The 20,282-nt window shown below is 43.8% G+C and overlaps 1 protein-coding gene across 2 annotated transcripts in view; it reads right to left on the reverse strand.

Annotated features, from left to right (window-relative positions):
* AGXT2 (alanine--glyoxylate aminotransferase 2) overlaps nucleotides 1-18,921 on the reverse strand; it is a 43,556-nt gene extending 24,635 nt beyond the window's left edge. Inside the window, exons 1-4 of one of the 2 annotated variants that reach the window (XM_060091624.1) lie at nucleotides 18,834-18,921; nucleotides 11,097-11,182; nucleotides 9,530-9,714; nucleotides 218-341 (exon numbers count right to left, since the gene is read on the reverse strand). In XM_060091624.1, coding sequence (XP_059947607.1) covers nucleotides 218-341; nucleotides 9,530-9,714; nucleotides 11,097-11,182; nucleotides 18,834-18,921 — 483 coding nt within the window. Of the gene's footprint in view, nucleotides 1-217; nucleotides 342-9,529; nucleotides 9,715-11,096; nucleotides 11,186-18,833 lie in introns of both variants that reach the window. The other variant, XM_060091623.1, reaches the window with a different exon arrangement.
* Between the last annotated feature and the right edge of the window lie 1,361 nt (nucleotides 18,922-20,282).

A 20,282-nucleotide genomic window follows, 5' to 3' on the forward strand; every position in this document is an offset into this window, starting at 1 on the left:
GAGGCAGATGTTTGGAACTGATGAAGTGAACATCGGCTGGTTTCACCAGTAATTCATCAATTCCTTTCTTCTCCTAGAGTGCTTTCCAATATGGCCACTAGCGCACTCATTTCGGATGTTCAAAGCACAGACCAGATTCCCACCCATACTCTCATTTCCTAGGCCAGCTTCCCTGGGATCATGAGACTCCTATCCTTTTGAACTGGAAGCATCAGACCTTCAGAGGTTCAGGAAGAAGCGCTGAAAGCTTCTCTGCATATTCGTGGATCGGAGGGTGGAAGAAGACGGCACTTGTGTGCCATAGGCGGCCAAGCTGCTTTTGTGCCACTGCGTTTACTTTCCTGGATAAACAGAAGAGCAGAGTTACCCACAGTGCCAGCGGGCACGTCTCTCCCAACACAACACAGGTCAATGAACTCAAACCCACAGCTATTTCTCAAAGAGTTTCAAGAGGCTGATTTCATCCCCACACAAGAAAGAGCTTCTCTAACCACCAGAGGTATCTGACAATGGGATGTGTTGCCTCAAAATGTAATGAATTCCTCACCAAGAGGAGTGTTCAAAAGGAGACTTATGTGCTGGGGATTTTAAAAGAGAAATTCCTAGTATAGAAAGAAGTTGAACTTACAATCTCTTCTAACTAGATTTTCTTATTAACTACACTTTGAACAGTTTGGAAAATAGAGACAACTAGAAGTAAGCCTGAGTGTCTTCCCATTTTATTCTAAAGAATTATAGATCCATCAAGCACATGTTTACAAGATCAACAGTTTTTCCTTTAAAGAAGATTCCAACATTTGGGTCTTAGTAGTGGTCAGCGTTGATGAACACTGACTGTGTAACCACATTCTCTGAAGGATCCGAAGGTTCATGTTGAAGGGCAGTAGGAACTACGGGTAGACAGGTAGGTGGGACCTGACTTGGAATGCTTCGAAAAGACAGGCCGAGGTGTTTGAACTTGATCTAAAGGAGAGCAATTGCCGAAGTCTGTTACACACTAATTCTGTTTTTATTAATAACTGGCATACCCCAAAAAAATCATCAGTTCAGTGGTTAAACAATTTTGAGAAATACCAGATCAGATTTCTTTACGGCAGGACTTGTCAGTACCTTTAATAGGCTAATGTGCACTGTGTCTCCTCAGGAGGAAGATAGAGTTTAAAGTGTTTCCCAACCTTATTTTCTAATGGGATCCTTTACCAATGAACCTCTCCTGTGATCAGTGTCCCACAGAACTCACTTTGGAAAATTGTGGAGTATCAATAAACTCTAAAATAGAAGAGACACTTGACAAGAGCATTGTTTAGCAAAGTAAATCTGAGAACCACAAGAAGGTAGAATGGAGGGGTAAGACTGGTAGTGGTGAGGCCAGCTGGGAGGGCATGGTAGCCTTCCAGGTGTGGGAGGAGCAGAGCTCCTAGGAGACTGGGGCTACTGGGAATTAGTGAGAGGGTTTACTAGAAGAGGTATTTCAGCAGAGGGAAAACTAGACCTCGGTGTCAGGTTGGTTATACGGAATGAAAGGCAGAAAAGAGTCAAAGATGACTTCAATATTCTTGCCTGTAATATTGGGGAAATCCCAGGATTGGTTGAGAAACACAGTCGGTTGTCTTAACTACCCAGCTCCTAGCAAGGACTTTTGCAGAGGAGGTGGCTCATATGTGCTCCTAGAATAAATGAATGTGTGAATAGAAAGAGTTTTGTGGAAAGCATGGTGGATTTGGTCTTGGCAATGTCGAATTTCAGCCGATGGTGGAATATCATGGTCAGGGGTGTCCTGGAGGCTATGGGAAATATGGGGCATCTTACAGCCCACTTTAGGTGTCTTAGAGCTATTATCATAGCTTCGTGAGAGGCCAAGGCTGAAGAGTTGGGTGAGGCTGCTGAAAATGTAGGAACTAAATGAGCAGACGTGGGGAGATGAGGTGGACCAATTCTATGGGGGAGATGATAAGAGATGAAGGGAGCATAGAGATAAGAGCAGAGGGCTCAGGAAAAAGCCCGAGACACTCAGAGTTAGGGGGTCAGAGGCACAAGCTGAAAGGTCAGGGGGAGATCAGGAGAAGCACCAAGGACATGAGAGCCAGTGGGAGTTGTTGATTCACAGGCATAATGTTGCATGTTATTGGGAGGATTCAATGTGAATGTTTAAATGTGTTCTCTACTTCATTTTTGTTTACTTACTTCATTCATGTTTGTCCTATGTTTTAAACTGCATCTGAAATTTATTTTGCATGCTCCTCAGGACCTGGTATGTGACTAGTGCCTCCTGAAGATGCAAACAGGAAGGAAAAGGCTATGGGAGGAACGGGTGAGAGCTGGACCTGGAGGTTTAACTCCCTCCTCACGGGTGCTTGTGGAGAAGACCTTTTGCCCTTGCTTCCACAGAAGGGCCTGAACCTACACAATTTATTTAGACTCGCTGCTTTATTTTTGTCCCACGTACTATGAGTTTTATTGGTCAGATTATTAAAGGCAAGCCAGAATAGACCTTAAAATTAGATGGCTCCACCCAAACCAAAAGGACAACAGAAGGACCTGCCCAGGGCATCTGTGTGTGCGGACTGATAATCAAGGTCACAGAAAATCTCAAGATTAATGGAGCCATCCATTGCCGGTGTAAATTTCCAGCTCTGGTTACATTTTTCTCTTATCATCTTTTCTTTCCTCCTTCATGGCTCGAAGTTGATGAAGAAGAGCTAGAAGTGATTTCTCATCTCTCATTATCTCCCACCTGCCACCTGCTCTGTGTTCTCTGAGAACCACTGGCCTTTCCCTTGTTGTTTGCCTTTTCCTCAGTGCATTCCCTCTCTTTGGAAAGCTGTAGTTACTGAGGAGACACATACTCACAGCCACACTCCAATCACATGGTACAGGCCTCACTGCATGTGCCATGAGGATGACAAAATCTTGAATTGTCAAGAAAAGGTAAAGGACAACGTTAAGATTATTTTTGTTACCCAGGAAATAACAGGGAGCATCATGTTAGTTGTAAACCAGAATGCACCTAAGGAGAAAGAATTTTTAATTGAGGTTCTTTTTTTTTTAACATCTTTATTGGAGTATAATTGCTTTGCAATGGTGTGATAGTTTCTGCTTTATATCAAAGTGAATCAGCTATACATATACATACATCCCCATATCTCCTCCCTCTCGCATCTCCCTCCCACCCTCCCTATCCCACCCCTCTAGGTGGTCACAAAGCACCGAGCTGATCTCCCTGTACTATGCAGCTACTATGCTAGCTATCCATTTTACATTTGGTAGTGTATATATGTCCATGCCACTTCATCTCAGCTTACCCTTCCCCCTCCCCGTGTCCTCAAGTCCATTCTGCACGTCTGCATCTTTATTCCTGTCCTGCCCCTAGGTTCTTCAGAACCATTATTATTATTATTATTTTTAGGTTCCTTGTATATGTGTTAGTGTACGGTATTTGTTTTTCTCTTTCTGACTTACTTCACTCTGTATGACAGTCTCTAGGTCCATCCACCTCACTACAAATAGCTCAATTTCACTTCTTTTTATGGCTGAGTAATATTCCATTGTATATATGTGCCACATCTTCTTTATCCAGTCATCTGTCAATAGACACTTAGATTGCTTTCATGTCCTGGCTATTGTAAATAGTGCTGCAATGAACATTGTAGTACATGACTCCTTTTGAATTATGGTTTTCTCAGGGTATATGCCCAGTAGTGGGATTGCTGGGTCGTATGGTAGCTCTATTTTTAGTTTTTTAGGAAACTCCATACTGTTCTCTATAGTGGCTGTATCAATTTACATTCGCACCAACCGTGTAGGAGGGTTCCCTTTTCTCCACACCCTTTCTAGCATTTATTGTTGCAGATTTTTTGATGATGGCCATTCTGACTGGTATGAGGTGATACCTTATTGTAGTTTTGATTTGCATTTCTCTAATGATTAGTGATGTTGAGCATCCTTTCATGTGTTTGTTGGCAATCTGTATATCTTCTCTGGAGAAATGTCTATTTAGGTCTTCTATTTTTGGTTTGGATTGTTTTTTTTTGGTATTGAGCTGCATGAGCTGCTTATAAATTTTGGAAATTAATCCTTTGTCAGTTGCTGCATTTGCAAATATTTACTCCCATTCTGAGGGTTGTCTTTTCGACTTGTTTATGGTTTCCTTTGCTGTGCAAGAGCTTTTAAGTTTCATTACGTCCCATTTGTTTATTTTTGATTTTATTTCCGTTTCTCTAGGAGGTGGGTCAAAAAGGATCTTGCTGTGGTTTATGTCATGCAGTGCTCTGCCTATGTTTTCCTCTAAGAGTTTTACAGTGTCTGGCCTTATATTTAGGTCTTTAATCCATTTAGAGTTTATTTTTGTGTATGGTATTAGGGAGTATTCTAATTTCGTTCTTTTACATGTAGCTGTCCAGTTTTCCCAGTACTATTTATTGAAGAGGCTGTCTTTTCTCCATTGATTCTGATCTGGATTCCTTTTATTTCTTTTTCTTCTCTGATTGCTGTGGCTAAAACGTCCAAAACTATGTTGAATAAAAGTGGTGAGAGTGGGCAACCTTGTCTTGCTCCTGATCTTCGTGGAAATAGTTTCAGTTTTTCACTGTTGAGAACTACATTGGCTGTGGGTTTGTCATATATGGCCTTTATTATGTTGAGGAACTTTCCCTCTATGCCTACTTTCCAGGGGATTTTCTATCATAAATCAGTGTTGAATTTTGTCAAAAACTTTTTCTGCATCTAATGAGATGATCATATGGTTTCTCTCCTTCAATTTGTTTGTATGGTATATCACATTGATTGATTTGCATATATTGAAGAATACTTGCATTCCTGGGATAAACACCACTTGATCATGGTGTATGATCACTGTAAGGTGCTGTTGGATTCTATTTGCTAGTATTTTGTTGAGGATTTTTGCATCTATGGTCATCAGTGATATTGGCCTGTAGTTTTCTTTGTTTGTGACATCTTTGTCTGGTTTTGGTATCAGGGTGATGGTGGCCTTGTAGAATGAGTTTGAGAGTGTTCCTCCCTCTGGTCTATTGTGGAAGAGTTTGAGAAGGATAGGTGTTAGCTCTTCTCTAAATGTTTGATAGAATTTGCCTGTGAAGCCATCTGGTCCTGGGATTTTGTTTGTTGGAAGATTTTTAGTCACAGTTTCAATTTCAGTGCTTGTGATTGGTCTGTTTATACATTCTATTTCTTCCTGGTTCAGTCTCGAGAGGTTGTACTTTTCTAAAAATTTGTCCATTACTTCCAGGTTGTCCATTTTATTGTCATATAGTTGCTTGTAGTAATCTCTCATGATCCTTTGTATTTCTGCAGTGTCAGTTGTTACTTCTCCTTTTTCATTTGTAATTCTATTGATTTGAGTCTTCTCCCTTTTTTTCTTGATGAGTGTGGCTAATGGTTTATCAATTTTATCTTCTCAAAGAACCAGCTTTTAGTTTTGTTGATCTTTGCTAGCATGTCCTTCATTTCTTTTTCATTTATTTCGGATCTGATCTTTATGATTTCTTTCCTTCTGCTAACTATGGAGTTTTTTTGTTCTTCTTTCTCTAATTGCTTTAGGTGTAAGGTTAGGTTGTTTATTTGAGATGTGTCTTGTTTCTTGAGGTAGGATTGTATTGCTATAAAGTTCCCTCTTAGAAGTACCTTTGCTGCATCCCATAGGTTTTGGGACATCATGTTTTCATTGCCATTTGTTTCTAGGTATTTTTTGATTTCCTGTTTGATTTCTTCAGTGATCTCTTGGTTATTTAGTAGTGTATTGTTTAGCCTCCATGTGCTTGTATTTTTTAGAGATTTTATCCTCTAATTGATATCTAGTCTTATTGCATTGTGGTTGGAAAAGATACTTGATATGATTTCAATTTTCTTAAATTTACCAAGGCTTGATTTGTGACCTAAGATATGGTCTATCCTGGAGAATGTTCTCAGGCACTTGAGAAAAATGTGTATTCTGTTGTTTTTGGATGGAATGTCCTATAAATATCAATTAAGTCCATCTTTTTAAATGTGTCATTTAAAGCTTGTGTTTCCGTATTTATTTTCATTTTGGATGCTCTGTCCATTGGTGAAAGTGGGGTATTAAAATCCTCTAATGTGATTGTGTTACTGTCTATTTCCCCTTTTATGGCTGTGAGCATTTGCCTTATGTATTGAGGTGCTCCTATGTTTGGTGCATAAATATTTACAATTGTTATATCTTCTTCTTGGATTGATCCCTTGATCATTATGTAGTGTCCTTATTGTCTCTTGTAATAGTCTTTATTTTAAAGTCTCTTTTATCAGATATGAGTATTGCTACTCCAGGTTTCTTTTGATATCCATTTGCATGGAATATCTTTTTCCATCCCCTCACTTTCAGTCTGTATGTGTCCCTAGGTCTGAAGTGGGTCTCTTGTAGACAGCACATATACAGGTCTTGTTTTTGTATCCATTCAGCCAGTCTATGTGTTTTGGTTGGAGCATTTAATCCATTTACATTTAAGGTAGTTATTGATATGTATGTTCCTATTACCATTTTCTTAATTGTTTTGGGTTTGTTATTATAAGTCTTTTCCTTCTCTTGTGTTTCCTGCCTAGAGAAGTTCCTTTAGCATTTGTTGTAGAGATGGTTTGGTGGTGCTGAATTCTCTTAGCTTTTGCTTGTCTGTAAAGATTTTAATTTCCCCATTGAAACTGAATGAGATCCTTGCTGGGTAGAGTAATCTTGGTTGTAGATTTTTCCCTTTCATGTCTTTAAATATGTCCTGCTGCTCCCTTCTGGCTTGCAGTTTCTGCTGAAAGATCAGTTGTTAACCTTATGGGGATTCCCTTGTATGTTATTTGTTGCTTTTCCCTTGCTGTTTTTAATATTTTTTGTTTGTATTAACTTTTGATAGTTTGATTAATATGTGTCTTGGTGTGTTTCTCCATGGATTTATCCTGTATGGGACTCTCTGCACTTCCTGGACTTGACTGACTATTTCCCTTCCCATATTAAGGACGTTTTCAACTATAATCTCCTCAAGTATTTTCTCAGTCCCTCTTTTTTTTTTTGCTCTTCTTCTGGGACCCCTATAATTCGAATGTTGGTTTGTTTAATGTTGTCCCAGAGGTTTCTAAGACTGTCCTCAATTATTTTCATTCTTTTTTCTTTATTCTGGTCTGTGATAGTTATTTCTCCTATTTTATCTTCTAGGTCACTTATCTGTTCTTCTGCCTCAGTTATTCCACTCTTTATTCCTTCTAGAGAATTTTAAATTTAATTTATTGTGTTGTTCATCATTGTTTGTTTGCTCTTTAATTCTTCTAGGTCCTTGGTAAATGTGCCTTGTATTTTCTCCATTCTATTTCCAAGATTTTGGATCATCTTTACTATCATTACTCTGAATTCTTTTTCAGTTAGACTGCCTATTTCCTCTGCATTTGTTTGGACTGGTAGGTTTTTACCTTGCTGCTTCATCTGCTGTGTGTTTCTCTGTCTTCTCATTTTGCTTAAGTTACTGTGTTTGGGCTCTCCTTTTCACAGGCTGCAGGTTCATAGTTCCTGTTGTTCTTGGTGTCTGCCCTCAGTGGCTAAGGCTGGTTCAGTGGGTTGTGTTGGCTTCCTACACAACCACGTGGAGGGGACGACTGGTGTCTGTGTTCTGGTGAATGAGACTGGATCTTGTATTTCTGGTGGGCAGGATCACGTCTGGTGGTGTGTTTTGGGGTGTCCATGAGCTTATTATGATTTTAGGCAGCTTCTTTTCTAATGCATCGGTTTGTGTTCCTGTCTTGCTAGTTGTTTGGCATCGGGTGTCCGGCACTGTACCTTGCTGGTCATTGAGTGGAGCGGGGTCTTAGAGTTGAGATGGAGATCAGTGGGAGAGTTTTTGCCTTTTGATATTACGTGGAGCTGGGAGGTCTCTGGTGGACCAGTGTCCTGTACTCAGCTCTCCGACCTCATAGGCTCAGGCCTGACACCTGGCAGGAGCACCAAGACCCTGTCCACCATATGGCTCAGAAGAAAATGGAGAAAAAAATAGAAAGAAAGAAGGAAATAAAATAAAATAAAGTTACTAAAATAAAAAATAAAAAATAATTAAAAATTAAAAAATTAAAAGTAATAAAAACAAAGAAAGAAGAGAGCAACCAAATCAATAAACAAATCTACCAATGATAATAAGCTCTAAATACTAAACTAAGATAAACATAAAATCAGAAACAAATTAGATGCAGAAAGCAAACCCCAAGTCTACAGTTGCTCCTGAAGTCCACCTCCTCAATTTGGGATGATTGTTGTCTATTCAGGTATTCCACAGATGCAGGGTACATCAAGTTGACTGTGGAGATTTAATCCACTCCTCCTGAGGCTGCTGGGAGAGATTTCCCTTTCTCATCTTTGCTCGCACAGCTCCCGGGGATCAGCTTTAGATTTGGACCCGCCTCTGCGTTTAGGTCACCTGAGGGCATCTGTTCTTCGCTCAGACACGACGGGGTTAAAGGAGCAGCTGATTTGGGGGCTCTGGCTCACTCAGGCCGCGGGGAGGGAGGGATACAGATGCGGGGCGAGCCTGTGGCGGCAGAGGCCAGTGTGATGTTGTACCAGCCTCAGGTGTGCCGTGCGTTCTCCCGGGGAAGTTGTCCCTGGATCCCGGGACCCTGGCAGTGGTGGGCTGCACAGGCTCCCTTGGGCTGCACAGGCTCCCGGGAGGGGAGGTGTGCAGAGTGACCTGTGCTCGCACACAGGCTTCTTGTTGGCGGCAGCAACGGCCTTAGCGTCTCATGCCCGTCTCCGCGCTGATAGCCGCGGCTCACGTCTGTCTCTGGAGCTCCTTTAAGCAGTGCACTTAATCCCCTCTCCTTGCGCACCAGGAAAGAAAGAGGCAAGAAAAAGTCTGTTGCCTCTTCGGCAGCTCCAGACTTTCCCCCGGACTCCCTCCCGGCCAGCCGTGGCGCACTAGCCCCTTCAGGCTGTGTTCACGCAGCCAACCCCAGTCCTCTCCCTGGGATCCGACCGAAGCCCGAGCCTCAGCTCCCAGCCCTGCCCGCCCCGGCGGGTGAGCAGACAAGCCTCTCGGGCTGGTGAGTGCTGGTCGGCACCGATTCTCTGTGCGGGAATCTCTCCGCTTTGCCCTCCATGTTGCTGCGCTCTGCTCCATGGCTCCGAAGCTCCCCTCCGCCCCCCGCCCCCCCGTCCCCCCCCCCCACGTCTCCACCAGCGAAGGGGCTTCCTAGTGTGTGGAATCCTTTCCTCCTTTGCAGGTCCCATCCCTATTCTTTTATCCCTGTTTTTTCTTTTTTCTTTTGCCCTACCCAGGTACGTGGGGAGTTTCTTGCGTTTTGGGAAGTCTGAGGTATTCTGCCAGCGTTCAGTAGGTGTTCTGTAGGAGTTGTTCTACATGTAGATGTATTTTTGTTTTTTGTGTGGGGAGGAGGGTGATCTCCACGTCTTACTCCTCCGCCATCTTGAAGGTCCCCCCTTAACTGAGGTTCTGAATCCTGAACATGATCATTAGCCTGTTTTCCGTATATTTTTCTGGAGTGAAAATCCCAGAATTTTAAGGATACTCACGGGTGGCAGTGACCAACACTGACAGTGACAATCCCAGAAAAGAAATCCAGGTATCTGTTTCCTTCATAATCAAAGAGCCACTCCATGTGCCCCTGGTGGAGCAACAAGGGCTCTGAGAAATAGGCTGTCAGCACAGGAGAAAGATGTTGCTTGTGGATCTCCAGGACTCGATTATAGGCAAGGGACTGTAAGTAGGCAAGATTTAAGTGTTTAGCATCTTCCTTATCCCGACATCGCTTACACCGTCACTAGCAGGTCCACATAGCAGTGCCTGGCCTCCCCACCAACCCAGCACAGGGCTGCTGCCCTTTGCCCAGTGACCTCCTTGCAGGACACACACCCAGGTCCTTCCTCTCAAGTGGAGGAAATTATTCATGTGGCCCTTTAATCCCTTTCTATATCAAACATGGAGAAGGGGGCTGGAATTTTCTACCTCTCAATGGAAAACCTTGGCTTTGAGTTAATTCTAGCTGTGAAAAAAAGTAAAAGACTTTGGAAGTAAATGTCTGAAGTAATGTGTTTCTTTTCCTCTGTAGTTTTTTTTTTTTTTTTTTTTGAGAATAAAAGAATGGGGCTTCCCTGGTGGTGCAGTGGTTGGGAGTCCGCCTGCCGATGCAGGGGACACGGGTTCGTGCCCCGGTCTGGGAAGATCCCACATGCTGTGGAGCGGCTGGGCCCATGAGCCACGGCCACTGAGCCTGTGCGTCCAGAGCCTGTGCTCCGCAACGGGAGAGGCCACAACAGTGAGAGGCCCGCGTACTGCAAAAAAAAAAAAAAAAAGAATGAAGGACTTCCCTGGTGGCGCAGTGGTTGAGAGTCTGCCTGCCGATGCAGGGGACACGGGTTCGTGCCCCGGTCCAGGAAGATCCCACATGCCGCGGAGCGGCTGGGCCGGTGAACCATGGCCGCTGAGCCTGCACGTCTGGAGCCTGTGCTCCACAATGGGAGAGGCCACAACAGTGAGAGGCCTGCGTACCGCAAAAAAAAAAAAAAAAAAAAAAGAATGAAGTGCTTGTGGTGTTTATGTCTTTAATTACAAAGCCTCTGTCCTATAGTTCTCTTCTCTGTGGGTCCCTCCTGACTCTATTAATTCTACAATTTCTAACTTATGAATATTATGTAGGATGAAGGGGTGTTGGGGAGAGAGGGAGACAGAGACACAGAGAGGGAGAGAGAGAATGAGTCCAATATTTATTAGCCTGAGAGCAAAATAGCCTTCACATCTGTGATCTATGTATTTCTTTGTGTGTGTACATCTATGCCTACATCACTGTGATACATATATTGTCAGGGACAGTCTCTTCCTTGTATTCTCTGTCTCCTTCTGTTTTGTCTCTCCATCTCTGCCTCTGTCTGTCTCTGTCTCACACACACCCCAACTCATGCAATGCCACTGAATGGGGTAAAAGAGTTCAGATGCTCCCAGTGGCTTAAGGGATAGGACATCTGAGATGGATGGCTCAGTGGCAGGCAGGGCCATCTGTTGTTCCTTCTTGAGGAAGCAACTATGTGAGGCCTCCCAAGAAGAACCACCTTGTTGGGATATTCCTAAAGCTCTTACTCTCACCTGGTATCTTTCAGGTGTGAAGTCACACGGAGGCATGCTGGGCTTTGTATGAAGACCGAGCTTGGTTACAGATGTCCAGAAAGCACCTACTGAAAGTGAAGTGAGTTAGTGTCCTCAGCTGAACATCACACAAGAGCGTTCGTAAGAATCATCTATAGTTACCTGAATCAAAGTTCTGAGAACTTTTGTTTATTTCTTATTTAAATCAGCCTTTGGATTTAAAACTGAGGTATCTTTTTTTTTTTTTTTTTTTTTTTTTACAGCTCAGAAAGAGTTTTACTCACAAGGCAGCCAAGCGAGGAGACTGGAGGACAAGTCTCAGAACTGCCTCCCCAGTTGGGATATTTATGGAATAAGCAGGGTGGTCTTAGATGTGGGGAAAGGTAATTGGAGGTAGGGAAGAAGGTGAGGTAATTGGTGCCCTGCGCAGGTGCATCTCGGTTACGAAGTCTGCATATTCAAAATGGAGGCGCCGAGCGGGACGGATGGTGGAGTTTTCCAGCCTCTGACATCACCAGGCCAGTGAGCGCAGGCCCCAAACTGAAGTATCTTAATAATGAATTTTCTTAAACAACAAGGTCCTAATGTACTGCACAGGGAACTATATTCAACATCCTGTGATAAACCATAATGGAAAAGAATATGTAAAAGAATATACGTGTATAACTGAGTCACTGTTGTACAGCAGAAATTAATACAACATTGTAAGTCAACTATGCTTCAATAAAATTAAAAATTAAAATTAAAAATAATGAATTTTCTGGAGAAAAAAAGAGAGCTCCTCTCAAATCTAGTCAGGAAAGGCACAGAGGATACTGGGGGAAGTCATGGTTTCTCCCACCTGGGTCCCTCACAAGCTTGGGAAGTTCCTCTCTCTGCTGCCTGTATGGACTGTAATTCTCTGTTCGGTTCAAACTTCTGCCAGGGCTGGGGGTTGCAGGAGTCCATTCTCTGTCCATAGAGGTGCTTTCTAAGCTTTGACCTTCCTAGTCCCTGAATCCCAGTGCCTAGCCCAGTTCCCAGTACTGGGTTGGCTCCAATAAACAAAGAACAAATGGCTTTTGACTATTCTTGTAGGGGATGAGGAGAGAGAGGTGCTAGGCCATGTACTATAATAATAAATACATGCAAGGAGATCCAGAAGACAAAACCTTCCTGTAAAACACAACTTGAAGTTCATGACAACACAAGACCATGGCAAAGAAAAGATAAGCTGAGCCAGAGGAATCATTAAATATTTGAAGCTAGAAGGAAGCTTAGTTTTTTTGGGGGGGTGTCAAGATGCTCATTTTATAGATGTAGAAACCAGCCTAAAGTGGTAAGTTGATTTGTTTAAGATCACCAAGCTAGTTAGCTGCAGAACAAGAACAAAACTCCCAGTTTCTGACTCCCAGCCTGGTACCGTTTCACTCATTCACTGGCCACCTCCATTCTCCTCTGCTAGCACAGATATTGACCCCTCTATAGCAGTGGGATGGAATAATAGAATCAGAGAACATCGGAGCTGGAAGAGTTATCTAGAAACTTTATAAGTACTCTTAGAAGAGAATGCTGCTAATTTTGAGGATTCAAGGTCAGTATCGAGAAAATTTTACAGGTGGAGAGAGCTGAGGAAATGATGTCTCTTGTTCAGCATGAAGGTTTGAATCCATGGATGTAATGTTGGTGTTTTGTGTGGCTATAAAGTCACCCTCCTGAGAAACACAATGAACAATTGTGTTTTTAAATGAATCTGGAAAGTAATGACACTGACTCTGTTTCTTTCAGAAAAAGCTCATCCACTTTTCTGCTCTAAATAATCACGAATGTCGTTAATTTGCTCTTACTTTAAAAGCAAGTGGCTTTTGGCTATCCATACATAGAAATGACCCAAAAAATAATAGCTAAGTTTTCTGAGAATTTCACCTTCTCAAAAGCTTTTCATTGTGTCTCTCTACATTAGTTACTGTTCTGATATGGGGAAAAAATTCTGAGTGTTTCTAAGAATTCTAATTCTCTTCACTCCTGCAGTCTCATTTTCCTATCTGCAAAATTGGAGTTACCCATTGAGGAGGCTGAAAGGTCTCTTGACTCCAAAGTTACAGGAAATTATGAAAGTAGTCTGGATGGGGAAGAAAGAGAGTTAGAAAAATTTGATAAAAAAAGCTTGAATTTTAAATGGTCAAGTAGGTATATTCATTCATTCATTTGTTTGTTCACCAAACTGATAGGAATATGATGGCTGAATGAGTGCTCAAAATGAAATACATAAAATTCTGCTCTCAGGAAGGAAGGAAGGATGGAAGGAAGGAAGATTAGCAAGCAAGTAGGAAAAATAATAAGTCAGTAAGTGAAATAAGTCTAGATTACATCTCACACTTGTATGTGGAATCCAAAAAATGAAACAAATGAATGACTATAACAAAACAGAAACAGACTCACAGATATAGAGAACAAACTAGCGGTTACCAGTGGGGAGAGGGATGAGGGGGAGGGACAAGGTAGGGGTAGGGCATGAAGAGGTACAACTACTAGGTATAAAATAAATAAGGTACAAGGATGTATTGTACAGCACAGGGCGTAAAGCCTGTATTTCATACTAACTTTAAATGGAGTATTATCTATAAAAATATTGAATCACTACGTTGCACACTTGAAATTAATATAGTATTGTCAATCAACTGTACTTTGATAAAAAAAGGAAAGAAGTCTAGACAACATCTTCGAACAGCTGAAAACCTCTCTCGCTAAACAACCCAAACTCAAAAACAACAGTACATATAATAGTTGATTGACAAAAAGAAAGAACATGCTTCCGTTTTCATTATTTTCTGGAAGAAATTCAAATCTAAACATGTTGATAGTTGCCTGCGTTCTTTATTCAAAATAGCCTATGTTTTGAGGATGACATAGAGTTGAGGGTTGATAAAGCTTCTCTTGGGCTTCTGGAAATTGTGTGTGCGCGTGTGTGCACCTGCCTGTTTGCATGCCTGGGGCCTGGGTGTGTGGGGCTAGTGGTGGTGGGGGGAAGACAGCACCAAGGGGGTCGGGGAAGGGAGAACTGAAATATGGGTTCATAAAACTGAATCCCACGTCTATTTCGGCATAGAAAATTTTTTTTCTCTCTTTTATCATTTTGGCTGGTCTGATGTTGCCTTTTTAAGCCTGATGCTGAACATGGATGACAACTAATGATTTTCATTAAATTCATCAACTTCCACTCAATTCATTTGAACAACTCAAGACATTTAAAGATGGCATTTGGGGTGGGGAGGGGGAGGAATAAATTAGGAGCATAGGATTAATAGATACATATCACTATATGTAAAATAGCTACACAACAGGGATTTACTGTATAGCACAGGGAACTATATTCAATATCTTATAATAATCTGTAATGGAAAAGAATCTGAAAAAAGGATACATGTATAACTGAATCACTTTGCTGTACATCTGAAACTTATACAATATTGTAAACGAACTCTACTTTAAATAAAAAGATGGTTCGGTTTGGAGACCACCACCACTCTTGACAAGTGGGTAACTAGATTTAATTTTCTGGCTGCCTAATTCTCACCAACAGAGTTCCACCACAGACAAGTCACCTTAGCTCTGTGTTCTTTCTCCCAAATCATAGTATCAAAAAGTGAAAACCTGTTGGGCAAGGTAAGTGAGAGAAATCCGTTTTTGTAGACATTTGAAAATTCTAGGGGAAATTCTCTTTGTAATGACGAAGATTTTTCTAATATCCACAACCAGCTTTCAACACAGGGTGGGTATTTATTAAGAGCCTGTGTCTCTTTCAAATAAAAAAAAAGGTTATAAAATATTTGAAAATACACAATGGGCATACTTGGTAGAACATTAAGGGAATTTATTAAAGTGCTAACGATGCCTTATTTCTGCATAGCATATTAGGTCACTTTAAAAAAGCTTGTCACTTTGGGTATCTCATCTGATACTTGGGCTAGCCAGCGAGTTAGGAGAGGAAGATTTTATCACTCACCTTAGAGCTGAGGCCGTGATTAAACGTGAGGTGTTCGCAGTTTTGAGGTTCCACCCTCACCCCCCCATGGGGCTGAAGGCCTGAGGCCACCTCCTTTCTCCCTTCATAAGCTGTCCCACAGTCTGCAGGAAGTTACGGAAGATGCTCATCCTTGATTGAACTGTGTGCTCTAAGTGAGCGGATAATAATACCAGCTGCCTGTCTCCCGCCAGGGAAGCCAAGGGAAGGGCGTGAGACCTCTGAAGGTCTCATATCTGAATCAGATGTCCCTGCTTCTGAAGTCTTTTTTTTTTTTTTTGCGGTACGTGGGCCTCTCACTGTTGTGGCCTCTCCCGTTGCGGAGCACAGGCTCCAGATGCGCAGGCTCAGCGGCCATGGCTCACGGGCCCAGCCGCTCCGCAGCATGTGGGATCTTCCCGGACCAGGGCACGAACCCGTGCCTGCATCGGTAGGCGGACTCTCAACCACTGCGCCACCAGGGAAGCCCTTGGATCTGAAGTCTTGAGCAAAGGACCTGGATGGAGGGACTAGCTGGAGGTTCTCATTAGAGCCATGATGTGCTTCCGAGGCTGTTCCTGCCTGGAGTTCCTGCTGTTTCCACGGGGCTTTCCCTGGTAACTTTGCACCTCCAGTCCTGCCCACCTCCTCACCTTCCTATTGATTCTTATAGCCCCTCCCACCTTCCCTCTGTATCCTTCCAATAAATGTCCTTTTCCCTAAGTAAACCAGGGCCAGTTGCCATTGTTCACCAGCAAGATTCCCAGGCAGGTGGCTCCATCCTTCCTTTGGTATTTTTGGGAGCAGGCCTTCTCTGAGCCCCTCCTGGCCCTCTGCTGGGCTTAGGTCAGTCCACAGATGGCAGCAAGGATGGCCTGGAGGGGCAGGCAGGACACCTACCCTTAGGGCTAATTTGAATGTTTTTTTTTTTTTTTTTTTTTTTTTTTTGCGGTATGCGGGCCTCTCACTGTTGTGGCCTCCCCCGTTGCGGAGCACAGGCTCCGGACGCGCAGGCTCCGGATGCGCAGGCTCAGCGGCCATGGCTCACGGGCCCAGCCGCTCCGCGGCATATGGGATCCTCCCAGACCGGGGCACGAACCCGTATCCCCTGCATCGGCAGGCGGACTCTCAACCACTTGCGCCACCAGGGAGGCCCTAATTTGAATGTTTTGCTTAGAAAAGTCTTTGCAGGAGGCTTGGGAAGTTTCTCAGGTGGAAACGGGTGTTATTTGCAATCCACTTGCCCTCCTGTGCAACCCTCCTTGTGGGAGAGAAGGCAGGTGATAGCAAAATGGTATGTTTGAGCATACACTCCACCTGCCTAGACATGTTATAAATTTAATAATCTTTAGCTAATTAGTAAGAAAGAAGGCATGGCTGAGATATTTTCTCCATTCTTTTATCCTGAAAACAAATTGCTCCTGTAACTTTGTGGACATAGTGGGCCTAAAGTGATTGTGCCTATCAAACAGAGGTAAGGCTGAACATTGTATGCACACATATATCACATAATATACATGCAGGTGATTGTGACATACTCTTTTTCTTGGCTGCACCATGCGGCATGTGGGATCTCAGTTCCCCAGTCAGGGATTGAACCCTCGCCCCCTGCAGTGGAAGCTTGGAGTCCTAACCACTGGACTGCCAGGGAAGTCCTGTGACACATTTTTATTTTTGCATATCTGACAGCTTTTTTTTTTTTTTTTTTTTCGGTACACGGGCCTCTCACTGTTGTGGCCTCTCCCGTTGCAGAGCACAGGCTCCGGACGCGCAGGCTCAGTGGCCATGGCTCACGCGCCCAGCCGCTCTGCGGCATGTGGGATCTTCCCGGACCGGGGCACGAACCCGCGTCCCCTGCATCGGCAGGCAGACTCAACCACTGCGCCACCAGGGAAGCCCCTGACAGCTTTTAACACCAGGTGATCTTCCTGTCTAACGTGGCCCCTGCCTCCCCCTCTGCCCATTTTATTTTTCTATTGCCTCACCATGATTTGGCTTGATTTACAGCATGTATCTCGACTGGATTTCATTTTTTACATATTTACCTGTTTATTTGTTTATGCTCAGTCTCCCCCACTGAGGTACGTAAGGGCTGAGATTTTGTTTTGCTCAGGTGTGTGGTAGGTGCTCACATACTTATTGCCTAATGTCTATTTGCACCCCGCAGATTCTTAAGAAGGGTGTGTTCAGTGAGTGTGTGTTTGGATGAACAAACAAGCAGGCAGGTATTTAGGACTAGTAGGTAAGAAAGTAGAAGCCAAGTCCCAAAGGTTTTGGAAAGACCAGGTAAAATGTATGACATCCATGTCTACGTGTGCTGGGTTTGCAAGGTTACTTTTCCCTGGTAGTGCCCTTGGTGGAGCCACGTGAAGGGGTCCTCAGTGAGCTGATCAAGATCTCTAGGCACGGAGCCTCACCTGCCATTTCCCGGCCCCTGCTCCCACCATCAATCCAGCTCCACAACCCTCAGGGCAGGGGTAGGAAAGGGGAAGAGGCAGCAGAGAGGGCATTTTCTCTTACTTTGTCAACAACCGGTACTTTTAGGGTAGCGTCCTCTTTACTGAGCATAAGACTCTGGGTATAATTCTAGCTCCTTCTCAGGAAATGTTGGAGTTAAATAGTGTTCTGGCAAAAGACCCATGACTGGGGGAAAAGACAAATCCAAAAGGGTGGGTAAGAAAGGGCCTGGTGGAATCGCTCTGACTTTGGAGCGAGACAGACCTGGCTTTGAACCCCAAGTTGTCACTTCTATGTTTCTGCCTTTGACCAAATTTCTTAATTATCCTTTATTCTTCTGTCTTCTCATCTGTGAAATGGGATAATAGTACCCCCTAAGAAGTTTGGTTGAAGATGAGAGGAGATAATGCATTTAAAGCATCAGATATGTATTACGTTTCAAAGAATTGCAAGTGTTAAGGGGGAAAAAAGCAAATGGAAGAGGAAGGAAGGAGACAGGAAAAGGAAAGATGAGGAGAGAATGAAGATAAACTTGATCATGATGGGCAATGGAAAAGGGTCCCCTGTGTTTGTTCGGGGCCTGTGGGGCACAGGGTCCCACTATGACACATCAGTGTGCAAATGCCTACTTACGCTCGAGTTTGCAGCAGGGAAATTGGTGAGGAGGTGGTAGGCTCCTAGTGAAACAAGATAGATGTGAAAAATCAGGAACACAAAGGCACATGAAGCCACCACCAGACCTGGCTACCCCAGGTCTGTTCCTGCTGGAGAAAGAGGAGAGTCTGAGTGGAAGAAGAGGGCTCAGGGTCTAGACCTGGCTTCAGTGACTTTGGGTAAATGACTACACTTCTCTGAGGCTGTTTTCTTGTTAGTAATTGAGGGGGTGGTACCACTTTCTGGAGTCCCGGAGGAAATTTGTGTGGATGCTTTTATGTTTTTTAAAATAGTTATCCTCAAGCATCTGTATACTACAGTTAATACTTTATTATTTTGAATTGCTTTCTTTTTCTTTCTCCTTTATGTTACTGTGACTGTTTTTATTTTGAAATTGTGTATAGTTAGGTTTTATTATCCATGAATTTCATTTCAAGATGAAAGGAAACATTACAAAATATTGGACAGGAGAAGGGGGTACTGGGTCTGACAAGGTGAAGTCTAGCTCACAGGTCTTAGTTGACTTGTCTCTAAGACCCTATCCAGGTCTAACATTCCAGAATTCCAGGCAACAGGCTCTGGAGCTCAGCCCTTCCCCTCTCGCTGACCCTCTGCTGACCCACATCCCTCTGGTTTCCACTCACCTTTGGGGGAAGGGCGTGTCTTGGGAGTCCTGGGAGTTGAGCTCTCCAGGTACAAAGCTCTCAGCAAATGTCTCCAGGCTAGAGTCATCTCTCCCAGTCAGGAAGCAAATCCCCGTGGAAACAGGTCTGAGGAAGGGCTCCACTGCTCACTGACCAGCTGGACTTTGAGATTAGGACGGAAGGGGAGGAGCTCCCCAGGGGAGTCCCGGAGGGGTTACTGCTTCCACTTCCGGCAGGTCCCAAGGAGAGAGAAAGAGAAAGGGAGTGGGAGAGAGGGAAGGAGGGAGGGAGGGAGAGAGAAAGAGAAAGGGAGTGGGAGAGAGGGAAGGAGGGAGGGAGGGAGAGAGAGAAAAGAGAAGGCAGGCAGGCAGGCACAGCAAGGGTCTTCTGGCTATTTTGCTAGTTTTATGTCCCATCAGGGTCTCATCAGGATGAGAGTCTCTCTGCGGAAGGGTGGTGATGGGCCTGGGGGAAGGGGTCAGGATATAGTTGCAGGGGTCAGAGACTTAGAAAGGAGAGGAGTGAAAAAGAGAGAAGGAAGATATCCATGAATTAAATGGGTAAAGACACTGGTTTTCGTACTGGGGGTCTTGAAGGAAGACAAGAGGGATAATGGGGAAGGAGGTAGTCCACGGGAAAGGAGAAGGGCACCAAAAAGCTAGGGACGGCTCTGGACAGCTGCGTATCCCCTTAGGTATCTGAATAGGGCAAGAAGGTGAGAGCTAAGGAGTTAGGGTGCTTTATTTTTATTGTTTTAATTTCTTAAATTCCCATTTGTCACTCCCGACTCCCCTGCACCCCTAATCTCCATAAGCAACTATTTTGTGTGTTTAATATATACCTTTTTGTTGGTATGTATTCTTGTAAAATGTTTATTGTTTGGGGTGAATGCATTAAAAAATTATTTGTTTTTGGCTGTGTTGGGTCTTTGTTGCTGCACGTGGGCTTTCTCTAGTTGCGGCGAGCGGGGGCTACTCTTCATTGCGGTGCGCGGGCTCCTAATTGCAGTGGCTTCTCTTGTTGCAGAGCACGGGCTCTAGGTGCATGGGCCCAGTAGTTGTGGCTCGTGGGCTCTAGAGCGCAGGCTCAGTAGTTGTGGTGCACGGGCTTCGTTGCTCCACAGCACGTGGCATCCTTATGGGACCAGGGCTCGAACCTGTGTCCCCTGCATTGGCAGGCAGATTCTTAAACACTTTGCCACCATGGAAGTCCTATGCATTTTTAGTTTATGTCAATAGGTGTGCTTTTTTTTTTTTTTTCACTCAGAACCTTGTTATAAAAATCCATCCAGGTTGCTGTGAGTAGATCTCTTCCGGGTTTCCAGCTGCTCTGGGCTGGGTGTCCATGTGCCTTTGCAAGGCAGTGCCTAAGAAGGGAGAGTGACAAGGGCAGTAGGAGCTGGGAGGGTGAGGGAGTGTTGGGTTGATAACTGGCTCCCATCCACAGAGG

This window comes from Mesoplodon densirostris, chromosome 3 (assembly GCF_025265405.1).
Source record: "Mesoplodon densirostris isolate mMesDen1 chromosome 3, mMesDen1 primary haplotype, whole genome shotgun sequence".
Lineage (NCBI taxonomy): Eukaryota > Metazoa > Chordata > Mammalia > Artiodactyla > Ziphiidae > Mesoplodon > Mesoplodon densirostris.